Consider the following 12,266-nt stretch of genomic DNA (forward strand, 5'->3'; position numbering starts at 1 on the left):
GCTGGTTTTATTGAACTTCATTTGGCATTTACCTACTGGTATCTCTATGAGACAATTTATTTAAACTCATCTTTCAGGTCCTTGACAAGGATTGCTTCACATAAAAAAGTGACACCTTTGAAAGAAAAACATCTACCTGATTGCAATGGGAAGATTAGAGCAGAGCCACAGTTTGTCAGTACCATCTCATCATCACCACCTTCTCCATCTCCGTCCTCATCTTTCCTCGTGTATCCGGTTGGAGAAGCTAAAAATTTCTTCAAGCCCATTTCATCATCACCGCCCAGTTCACCCACATCGATGGTATCATCCGCAAGCCCTGATGGTGTTTCATCCAATCAAGAGAAATCAAAAAGCACTACGATACTGTCAGAGATGGTCTGGAATCAATCTCTTTAGGATTGGCAAGGAAATCAGGTTCGTTTTTAATGTACATTTTTGGTAGACATTTGGGTAAAAAAATGCATAGATAACCATTACCAACCATGTCCGACTTCTTAAAAAAAAATTTGCTTGTTTTATACATAATTTTACCCTACTTTTACTTTTTTTCTTTTTTTTTTTTTTAATCTTATTTTCACTGGAGTCTGAAAAAAACCAAAAACGAAAACCATAACTCAATCCACCAGGAAGATCACAGCAGTAGAATAAACATGATATGTCAAGCTTTCAGAGGGAATCGTGGCCTGAATCTCCTTTGGCATTCTACAATTAGACTGCCTGACTACCCATTTTTGAATTAGTTCTACTTATCAGTATCATCTGTCTTCCCAATGGCTCGTGTGCATGATCCTTTTCAAACCAAGGCATTTTAAATGAAAGGAGATGATGGGTTGTCATTGTATGTCATTATCAATGGTTAGAGCTTCTAGAAAGCTGTCTTTAATCTTTTGATCAGACCTACCATTTATTTAGATTTAATTGATGCATTGGACTACTGATTTTTTTTTAGAACAAATTTGGCTATATTTGGATTTTTTTTTCTCCTCTAGATTTGGATTTTTAAACCAAAATTTTTTTGTAAAATTGGTTTAAAAAAACTATAGTGTTTTTTCTCAAAAATTGGTATGTGACCAAATTGAACTGCATTTTGGCTATTTTGAAGCATTTTAAAGTGATAGTTTGTAAAATAAAGCGCTGCCGATTTCCGTAAATACATGGATTTTCATAAAATTTTTGAGGTTCCGTAAATTAAAAAAGATCTCTTAGTCTTATACTTCTTTTGATGTTTGAAGATCTGTAAATTTTTGAACCTCCATAAAATCCACAGGAAACAGCAGCCAGAAATTTATAGATATAGATTTTGTTGGAAGTTTCCCTTATTTAAACAATGCTGTAATTCCAGTTGTGTAAAATGATCCCATTTTTCACCTAAATCTTTCATACTGAATTGAAGATTGACCTAAAAATATGGATGTATGCATGACATAAACTTTAATTGTTCTTAAATATTATTCATACTTTCACTATTTGCTGTGCAGGTGTCTAGCAAAAAAATAAAAGATAAAAAAATAAAAAATAATCAACATCTTTGATGGGGAGGGCACTCAATCAAAAAATTAAATGCTTATAAAGATAACCATTTATTTACTGGTTATTTCCCTTTACAAATCTGTAAAATGTTAACTCTATTTTTTTTTTTTTTGAAATAATTTTTGGATGTGATTCTGATTTCTTTTTGAAAACAAGATTTTATAACAGTGGAGGTTCAAAAGAAATAAGTATATTTACAGACCTTCCCACTACTACGAAAATTTCATAGAACTGCGTATTTTTGGCTCCAAACTGACAATTATATAAAGGACTTTGATTCAATAAAACTTCTTGAAAACAAAGTTTTGTTGCCGTAACTAGACCAGAAGGGAGTTAAAAGCAATATTAATGACAAAATCGTAATTTTTACTAGTAGTTTTAGAGTCTAATATGTTAAAACCTCTGAAAACTAGGAATTTTTTCAAGTCAGAGGTACTGGGTGGGGATCCTGACCTCCCATAGCGGGCAGGGGGGTACATACTGTGTCTTCTATCCCCTTATATCTGTTTTCCAACATGCTTTCTGTCTTTGTCTTTGAATGAGATTACTTGGTTTTGTCCTGGTGCTGGCCAGAGTCCTAGGGAGGGAAACAGTCAAATGCATAGTTATTGTTTTGGGAGATGATATTTTTTTCCTTGTAAATCATCTCTCTGTTATGTATTATTATTTTTATTTTGAATGTATAATGTAAGCATTTGAGTGTGTTCCTCTTTGTTGGATTTTGTGCTTGTGTCTGGATGAGACTTGTAGGTGATTTCAAACTAAGTACATTGGTGGTATGATCTTGGAATCGACATCTGATCCCTATTTGTTCTCAGTTCCCCTTTGTCTTACTTTTTCTTGGGTGCTTTAATTGTAATTCTAGAACTTTTTACTATCCCATTTTCTTCCTTTTTACTGTCGCTGATATAACCTAAATGTGTTGCAAGTGCCGTAAAACCCGTAAAAACAACAAAAACAAGTCAGAGGTAGGCAGGTCTGTATTTAGTTTGTGTACATCTTGTCCAGTGATCCCAAAACTCCGGTTTCACCGGAAAAAACTCCGGTCTGGAGCAAAAAATTCCGGGCTCCGGGCAACTTCCGTCAAATTCCGGTGAGGTCAATTTGTTCCAAGGATACCCCCCTCCCCCCCCCCCTTCCAACCACTACATCATCATCATTACCACTAGCATTACAACCATCAGCACCACCACCACTACTGCAGCCACCACCACATCATCATCACTACCACTACTACTACAACCACCAGCTTCACATCATCACTACCACTACTACTACAACCACCACTACCACATCATCTTCACGACCTCTACTACTACAACCACCACCACATCATCGTCACTACTACTACAACCACCACCACTACATCGTCATTACCACCACTACTACAGCCACCACCACCACATCATCATTACCACTACTACTACAACCACCACCACCACATCATCACTACCACTACTACTACAACCACATCATCATTACCACTACTACTACAACCACCACAACCACATCATCACTACCACTACTACTACAACCACATCATCATTACCACTACTACTACAACCACCACCACCACCACATCATCACTACCACTACTACTACAACCACCACTACCACATCATCATCACTACCACTAATACTACTACAACCACCACCACAACATCATCATCACTACCACTAATACTACTACAACCACCACCACATCATCATCACTACCACCACTACCACAACCTCCACCACATCATCATCACTACCACCACTACTACAACCACCATCACCACCACGTCATCATCACTATCAATACTACTACAACTACCACCATCACCTCATCTTCATCACTACCACCACTACTACTACTACTACTACAACCACCACCACCACATCATCATCATCACTACCACTACTACTACAACCACCACATCATCATCATCACTACTACTACTACTACTGCTAATGCTACTACTATACTACAACAACAACCACTACAATATCATCATCACTACCACTACTACAACCACCAGCACCACATCATCATCACGACCAGTACTACTACAACCACCACCACCACATTATCATCACTACCACGACTACTACTACAACCACCACCACATCATCATTACCATTACTACTACAACCACCACTACCACATCATCATCACTACCATTTGTACTACAACCACCACCACCACCACCACATCAACATCACAACCACCACTACTACAACCACCACCACATCATTATCATCACGACCACAACTACAACCACAATACCACCACCATATCATCACTACAACTACTACTTCAACCAGCACCACCACCATATCATCATCACTACCACTACTACCTCAACCACCACCACCACCACCATATCATCATCACTACCACTACAACTACAACATCAACCACTATCACATCTTCATCATCTCTCCCACTATTACTACAACCACCACCACATCATCCTCACTACCACCAGTACTACAATCTCTACCATTAGATTTCGGCGCTTTACTTCATTTGAAATAAGGAAACTTTGGGATTGTAATTTGCAATGTGTTTATGTATCATAATATACACTGTAATTCTAATCAGTTATCTATTTAGAACTATACAATATGTAAGCACAATGCCAAATATCGTTCCAATTCCTTTTTTTTTTGTGCGCGGAAATTCCTCTTTCGGCATTGAAATTCCTACGAGTGGTGGCTGAAACTCCTGTGAGCGAAATTCAAAGTTGGCATCTCTGATCTTGTCAAAGACCATTTTATTACACTTATGAAAATAAATCTTGTCACTGTTAAAACACAATGCTGCAGATTGAATTTTTTAAAAAGAAACAAATAAAATTCCCTTTATTCACCCCATAGGGGAAATTTGTCTCTAGGGTATATTCCACGGGAAGACTGGAATAACCCAGGCATCAGCCTCAGTGCAGTGCTGCAAATTGAGCTAAGACGAGGTGATTTGCTCAAGGCCACACAACGCAGCGGCGGGCAATCAAACTCAGTACGTCTCATGTGCGAAGCAAAGACCATACCGCTGATCCATGCTTCCTAGTAAAAAAGTTATCTCCTCCATTTCAGCGCTTAGAGTCTGGTGTCTCAGAGTTATATCGGTGTATAAGTTTTCAGCATTATTATTATTATTATTATTATTATTATTATTATTATTATTATTATTATTATTATTATTATTATTATTATTATTATTATTATTATTATTATTATTATTATCATTATTATTATTATTATTATTATTATATATTTTTTTTTTTTTTTTCTGTTTGAGTAAGAAAAACAAATTTTTGTGTTTGGTTGGTACAATATTTTGGGGAAAATTCTGAAAATGGTTGGTAAGGAAAAGTTTTAAAACTTTGATAATTGTGAAATCTTTCTTAATTCAAAATGCAGTATAATGTTGAGGTGCACAATTGATGGCTTGAACCCACTCACTCACTCAATCTAGATTGTTTGTGAGGCCCTAAACCGAATGCTACATCACAGTAACACTCAAAAGACAAGGTGAATTTAACAAAGAGTTACGCTTCTTGCCTTATCTTTCTTCCAGGATCCATGTCCAGCATCTGGTCGTTACCGTCCATCATATCCTCTGATCCATCAACCAGCTGTGATTCAACTGTGCCTACCACGACATCTGCCACTACCACCACCACCATCACCAAACATAACAACAACAACAACAACAACATTGGCATCACAGAGCCTTTATCAAGGAACATTCTGACTCCAAGCAGACTCAATATCATTTCATTCTCTCTTTCACCAAGCCCAGGTATGTTGTTTTAACAGCAGTGAAACCTCATCTCCTTCTGATGCATCAGATTTACTATGATTCATGGATGATGGTATTCCTCGGATCCATGGAAATCCTCGATTTTGGTGTCAGAGGGGGAATTTCCTCCTTTTAAAAAGATAACATCCCCCCCTCCCCCTATCAATGTATTGGCAGTGAGAAAGATGATGCATGGTGGAACATAGAGGGGCTGCAGTTTCCCACTCTTAATTAATGCAGTATAAATGGGCTTATAGACAATTGTTTATAAATTTCCTCCTTTTTCAATTTTTATCATCTTCAGCAGTGATGATTGCATCAACTGAAACACGTCTTTTGGAGCAAACTGTTTTGATGTAGCAGATCAATAGATTAGATTGATTATGAAGAGTTTTATTAAACAGCCCAAGTATTTTATTTTTATTTACACCAGTTGTAGTAGTTGCATTAGTATGATTAGAAGCTGTAGTAACCGCAATAGGAGCTGTAACAATATATCAGTTTTTATGGCTGGTTAACTGTTAGCTGGAGAAGGGGGGAGGGGGGCAATGTGAAATTTTAAAATTTAATACTGACTGGGTTTGCACAGTTTAACCTGACAATTAACTACACAAGTCTGCCCTTTATCATCGCCCTGATATTTTGTTATTTCCAAGGTTGCTGATTTTCTGTATATTTACGGAATTCAGTATGTAAAATAACCTCTGTATATTTCCGAAACTCCTGGTGAATGGAAAAAAGTTAGCATGTACGTCTTTTTACTGGAGTTCAGTGTTCAGGTAGGGGTCAGTAGACGTGCTTGCATAAGAGTTCAGTATATTCTTTTCATTCTAAATCGACAACCCAGTATTTCTTAATGTGAAATATCTGTCTCTTTTCCTTTCAGGAAAATTTTCATCATCGAGTCCTGGTTGGGACAAAGCCCCTGAATGTAGTCCTGCTAGTCTCAAACATAAATCCCAAGATGCCGATATCAGCAGTAGTAAGAATGACTCAATTCCTCCAAAGTCTTCGAATCAAACAAATTCTTCCATCCATTCAACTTCACCTCAGCAGCTGCAAAGCTTTACAAAGTATCGCAGTGAATCAAAATGTTTCACCCTTAAGCCACGAGCATTAGACTATCATCTCCAGCCTTCTGGGAAAAAGGAGAATGAAGTTGTCTCACCGGACAGTACATCCAATGAAAATGGTGGAAACCGAGTCAGACGGTCAAATAGAATTGCCATGCAGGGGAAAATTATCAAACCCTGGCCGTTGAAGAAATCTTTAAGTGTAAATAATATGTATGACAAACCTTGTGATCTAGATTTCTTAAGGAAAAGGGGCAACACTGTCCAAACATTTTCAGAGGGAAGGTCACCCAAATTCGAAACAACATCTTCATCTTGTGCGAGTTCATTTCTTAGAAAAAACTTCCAATCCTCTCATAATAACAGAAGCCATATGGAGAAAATTGCTGAGTTTTCTGATGAAGAAGACATGGACACTTCATCAAATTATAGTGGGAGCACCAAAAGGGTGATGAGAGGAGAACCTCAAAAAGGTAAAATTCTTGAAAAGAAAAAAAAACGTAATATTGTTTGAGTGTGTAAGGAAAATTATTTTTTAACAGTAGAACTCTCTCTTGCTGATATAATTGATCCTTATAGACCACAGCTGATGTATACAGTCGGTTATGTCAGCCTAATTTTAGATACTGATACATATGATTAATTGATGAATGAGAACAGACAAACTGAATGATGATAGGATGGAGGTGCTGTGTGTGGGGAACAGGAAGTGGGAAAATGAATCAGATTTGAAGCTGGGGTTTGCTTTTATTCAAATTTTTGAAAAAGTAAAATACATGGCACATTCTTAGACTCTAGACTTGATAATTTTCTTAGATCTCTATTTTTCCAACTAAAGAATGTTGCTTACATTAGACGGTTCATGTCTGATGATGTGACTAAACACCTGTTTGTGTCCCTTGTGCTATCAAAATTGATTTATTCTAATGCTGTGTTGTTTGGCGTTTCGCAACATATTCTGAGACATTTTCAGATTGCTCAGTACAGTGCTGCCATGAAGCATAGGTGTGATTCTGCCAGACCTCTGCTTCATGATCTGCAATGGCTGCCTGTTGAGAAAAGGATTAAATTCAAAGCTTGTGTTTTAGTGTATCAGTGTCTTGAAAGTACTGCTCCCTCCTACCTTTTGGAACTTATTGAAAGATATTCAAAACCCTGCCCCTAATGTTCGGCCAGTGATCCCACCAAACTAATTGTCCCTTGTATCCGAAAAAAAAAAAAAAAAAGCTGGAATGAGATCCGTTTCTCATTTTGGTCCACTTACTCTTTGGAACCCCTTACCACAGAGCATTTTTGTGAAAAAGAATCTTTGTCTATTTCGTCTATTTTTAAACGCTTGTTTCAGACTAATCTGTTTCTATTTTAGTAGATGATATGAGAAGCAAGATAGACATCTGGTTTATGTTGTGTTGTGTGTTTGTATGTGTTTGTGTGTGTATATGAGTATGTCTCAGCCAAAGTAATTGGTAATTTAAGCGTGTAGAGTCTGATATCTCTGAGTTATAGATTGCGCTATATAAGTTTTCAGTATTTTGGTGTATAAGACCAATGTTTTAGATCATCCCATCATCATGCGTAATAATTGAATAAACTTTGTTATTTTATCTTTTTTTAAAGATTTCTTTTTTCTGATTTACTTACCAGTGGCTTGGTTTTGTAATTAGTTTTTTATTATTAAAAAAAATATAAAAAAAATTTCTACATTCACTGACTACTGGTGTGATTTTGTCTACAGATTCAATATGGAAATGGACCGTGTTGGGAATGGTGATCGGCATTAGCTTCACTGTCAACGTCTTTCTTGGGCTGAACATGTGGATGAAGCAAAACTCTGCAGGTTGATGGGTTTAAGTCAAACGAATAAATGAAGCAAAACCTCTGCAGGTTGATGGGTTTAACAGTCAAACGAATGGATGAAGCAAAACCTCTGCATGTTGATGGGTTTAAAGTCAAACGAATAAATGAAGCAAAACCTCTGCAGGTTGATGGGTTTAAGTCAAACGAATAAATGAAGCAAAACCTCTGCAGGTTGATGGGTTTAAAGTCAAACGAATAAATGAAGCAAAACTCTGCAGGTTGATGGGTTTAAGTCAAACGAATAAATGAAGCAAAACCTCTGCAGGTTGATGGGTTTAACAGTCAAACGAATGGATGAAGCAAAACCTCTGCAGGTTGATCGGTTTAACAGTCAAACGAATGGATGAAGCAAAACCTCTGCAGGTTGATGGGTTTAAAGTCAAACGAATAAATGAAGCAAAACCTCTGCAGGTTGATGGGTTTAAGTCAAATGAATAAATGAAGCAAAACCTCTGCAAGTTGATAATAATAATAATAATATAATGAACTTATATAGCGCCTAGTTCCAATTTGGAATTGCTCACTGGCGCTTTACATCAACACATCATGTATGATATACAAATATAGAACTGGCATATTAAAACCACACAAATTCGATGATAACATAATATATTATAATAAAATACATACTAAGAGTCCAAATTATATGCCCTACAGAAAAGCTCAGTTTTTAACCGTTTTCTAAAGATAAGTGGATTTTCACTATTTTTAGTTTCAATATTGATGGAGTTCCACAGTCGGGGGGCATGGTGGTCAAAGGATTTCTCATGAAAAACTAACGATTTTGGGGGTTCCCTTAGGATATTTAAATTAGCAGATCTTAAATTTCGACTGGGTTCATAAAGGTGGATAAGTTCCTGAAGGTAAACAGGAGCGGAATTGTTTAAGCAATTGAAAACATGGGTGAGTATTTTAAATTCAATCCTAAACTTTACAGGTAGCCAGTGTAGGTCCTCCAAAATCGGTGTTATATGCTCGCGCTTTTTAGATAACGTTACCAATCGAGCTGCTTTGTTCTGTATCTTTTGGAGTCGATTAATGACATTATTATCACAACCATAGAGCAAGCTATTGCAATAATCAAGGCGGGTAAGAATCAAAGAGACCACAAGAAGTTTAGTAGTATCAATATCAAGAAGCCTTCTAATAGCACCAATAGATCTAAGGTAAAGATTGCAGGATCTAGTTACATTAGTAACATGGGCAGACATGTTTAATTTGGTATCGAATAAAACTCCTAAGTTTCTCACAGGTTCTTTAGTGATGGGAATTACACAATCAGAAAGATTCAGGTTAAACGTGGAAAGGTCCACGAGGCCCCGTCTTGTAATTTGCAACACCTCTGTTTTATTTTCATTTAACCTGAGTTTGTTGCAACACATCCAGTCACTAATCTCAGAGATACAATTTTCTATATCCGTTATAACATTGAGATGATTGTCGATATTAATGGGAAACAGTAATTGGGTGTCGTCTGCGTAAAAATGGTACTTAATAAAATATTTTGAGATGATGTCACCTAATGGTCTGATATAGAGGGTGAATAAAGAGGGTCCCAGAACTGAACCCTGTGGTACACCAAAAGATAGGGGACAAGGAGAAGAGAAGTCATGTCGATTTACAGACACTGATTGAATTCTGTCAGAGAGGTAAGAAGAAAACCAGTCAAGGACAGTACCCCCAAATCCGTATAGTGTCTTAAGTCTGTCAATTAAAAGAGTATGGTCTATTGTGTCAAAAGCAGCACTAAGGTCGAGTAGTATGATAATAACATCATCATTTTTCCGACATAAATGATTTATGATATCATTATGGATTTTAATAAGAGCAGTTTCAGTGCTGTGAAAGGGGCGATAAGCAGACTGAAATTTAGAGAACAAATTGTGTTCATTCAAAAACGTGTTAAGCCTAAAAGCAACAATTTTCTCAATTAGTTTAGACATGAGGGTGAGATTCGAGACTGGTCGATAATTATTTGGGTCTTCTTTGTCAAGGCTAGATTTCTTTAATATGGGAGTGACAATAGCATGTTTAAGATTATTAGATACCTCACCAATAAACAAACTAGCATTTACAATATGAGTAAGAACGGGAACCAAAATATTAGCACAAGAAAGAACAAGCCATGAAGGAATGGGATCTATTGGGCTGGTTGTTTTGGAGCATTGTCTCAGCGCAGACAGTACTTCTGTTTCAGTGGCGGGTTCAAATTCGTCGAATGCTGCTCCGGCTGGAAGTGCATTAGTTTCATTTATTTGTGCTTTCATTGTCTCTTCTTTGTCCAAATTATTCCGAATACCTGATATTTTATCTCTAAAATGTAGAGAGAAAGTATTTGCGGTAGCAATAGGGTCCTCGAAATTATTTGAAGGATGATCCTTCATCAGTTTGTTCAGGGTGGCGAACAGTTCACGTGAGTTTCGTTTGGCACTTGTTATTTTATTTTGAATGTATGTTTTTTTACATGATAGAATTAATTTGTTCCGTTTGTGTTTTAGTCTTAAATAAATTTGATTATGAATTTCTAATTTGGATCGACGCCAAATCCGTTCGGCAGATCTGAGTTGATGTTTTAGTGTTTGTAACTCGTTGCAATACCACTCGGTGTTTGGTCGAAGAATAATTTCTTTCGTGACCGATGGACACAGCTCATCGAACACAGTTTTCAATGAATTATTATATGTGTTTACCATATCATGAACATTATCACAACTCTTAACAGAGGCGAGTAAATCCAAAGACCTGATGGATTCTTGAAATGTTTCTTTATTTAGTGATTTTGTTTTCCGGTATGTGATCGTTTTCTTGACGGTTGTTTTGCATTCGATTTTTAGATTTAAAGCAATCAGGTTATGATCTGAAATTGTGCGATCCAAAACGTCAACGTTATCAATTATTTTGTTATCTTTCCTGGAAATTATTAAGTCTAAGATGTGCCCCGCCTTGTGAGTTCCGTCCTTTACATATTGTCTTAAATTGTGACTATCTAAAATATCCTTTAACTTCAAACATTTTGTATCCGTTAGATCGTCCATGTGAACATTAAAATCGCCCAATATAAGAATTTCACCACTGGTTGTGCTAGTTTCTAACGCGAGCGTGTCGATTTCATCATAGAATTGATTATGTGTGAGTTTATTCCTTGTAGATGGAGGAGGTCTATAAATTACAACAACATGGTACTTCTCATTCCTTTCTGATGTTAATGTCATATCTAGAGATTCGAAAGTTTTGTAATTCGATTGCGTCTTGTTTTTCTGTAGCTTAACGGATTCTTTATGAATAACAAAAATCCCTCCTCCTCGACCGGTTTTTCGATGCTGTGCTATGAAACTATATCCTCGTGGAATCAGTTTACTGTCATTGTTTTTAAGCCAACTTTCCGTGATAATAAAAATATCCAAATCCTTCTCAATTATAATATTTTGATGGGTTTAAGTCAAACGAATGGATGAAGCAAAACATCTGCAGGTTGATGGGTTTAAAGTCAAACGAATGGATGAAGCAAAACCTCTACAGGTTGATGGGTTTAAGTCAAATGAATAAATGAAGCAAAACCTCTGCAAGTTGATGGGTTTAAGTCAAACGAATGGATGAAGCAAAACATCTGCAGGTTGATGGGTTTAAGTCAAACGAATGGATGAAGCAAAACCTCTGCAGGTTGATGGCTGTTAAGCCGAACTTAGTGATGAAGCAAATTTTTGCAAGATGCCCTTTTGGAGAAGAGGAAAGAATGACGCATGCATGCTTTTATATTATCACAAGAATTCATTCATTATAGTTCATATACCCCGTCGTAGCTAAACTGCAGCTTTGTGGTCTAGTGGTATGAAACTTGCCTTCAGACCGGTAGGGACCGTATATATGTCATAATAGGTACATCACTTGGTTGCTCATAAAATCTTCTGTTATTAATTTGAACCAGCCCCCTTTTTCTTACTATTTCTTAGTGCTTTGATATATCAGATCTAGAGCCTTTTTCTAATCTTCATTTTTACTGTCGCAGAAATGACATA

General features: G+C 36.7%; 2 protein-coding genes across 2 annotated transcripts; one reads left to right on the forward strand and one right to left on the reverse strand.

Annotated features, from left to right (window-relative positions):
* Window positions 1-286: 286 nt before the first annotated feature.
* Window positions 287-9,575, forward strand: LOC144969994 (uncharacterized). Its single transcript, XM_078909129.1, has 4 exons — window positions 287-417; window positions 5,096-5,320; window positions 6,207-6,866; window positions 8,129-9,575. The coding sequence occupies exons 2-4, from the start codon at window positions 5,101-5,103 to the stop codon at window positions 8,233-8,235; spliced, it is 987 nt and encodes a 328-aa protein (XP_078765255.1). The 5' UTR covers window positions 287-417; window positions 5,096-5,100; the 3' UTR covers window positions 8,236-9,575.
* LOC144971686 (uncharacterized) lies at window positions 8,575-11,462 on the reverse strand. Its single transcript, XM_078912759.1, has 2 exons — window positions 10,299-11,462; window positions 8,575-8,655 (listed from the first exon to the last, which is right to left on the reverse strand). Exons 1-2 carry the CDS (start codon window positions 11,460-11,462, stop codon window positions 8,575-8,577), a joined length of 1,245 nt encoding a protein of 414 aa, XP_078768885.1.
* Window positions 11,463-12,266: the final 804 nt, after the last annotated feature.

The sequence above is a fragment of the Berghia stephanieae genome, chromosome 4, assembly GCF_034508935.2.
Source record: "Berghia stephanieae isolate SIO BIC M18660-M18661 chromosome 4, UCSD_Bste_1.3, whole genome shotgun sequence".
Classification (NCBI taxonomy): Eukaryota; Metazoa; Mollusca; class Gastropoda; order Nudibranchia; family Aeolidiidae; genus Berghia; species Berghia stephanieae.

Bases quoted from the DNA above. Each gene is read 5' to 3' on its own strand.
- LOC144969994 (XM_078909129.1), top strand. From the start codon at position 5,101: ATGTCCAGCATCTGGTCGTTACCGTCCATCATATCCTCTGATCCATCA. The intron at 5,321-6,206 runs GTATGTTGTTTT...TTTTCCTTTCAG, and splicing joins CTCTCTTTCACCAAGCCCAG to GAAAATTTTCATCATCGAGT. The intron at 6,867-8,128 runs GTAAAATTCTTG...TTTTGTCTACAG, and splicing joins GAGAGGAGAACCTCAAAAAG to ATTCAATATGGAAATGGACC.
- LOC144971686 (XM_078912759.1), bottom strand. From the start codon at position 11,462: ATGACATTAACATCAGAAAGGAATGAGAAGTACCATGTTGTTGTAATT. The intron at 8,656-10,298 runs GTATCTAATAAT...ATCAACCTGCAG, and splicing joins CTAGTTTGTTTATTGGTGAG to AGGTTTTGCTTCATTTATTC.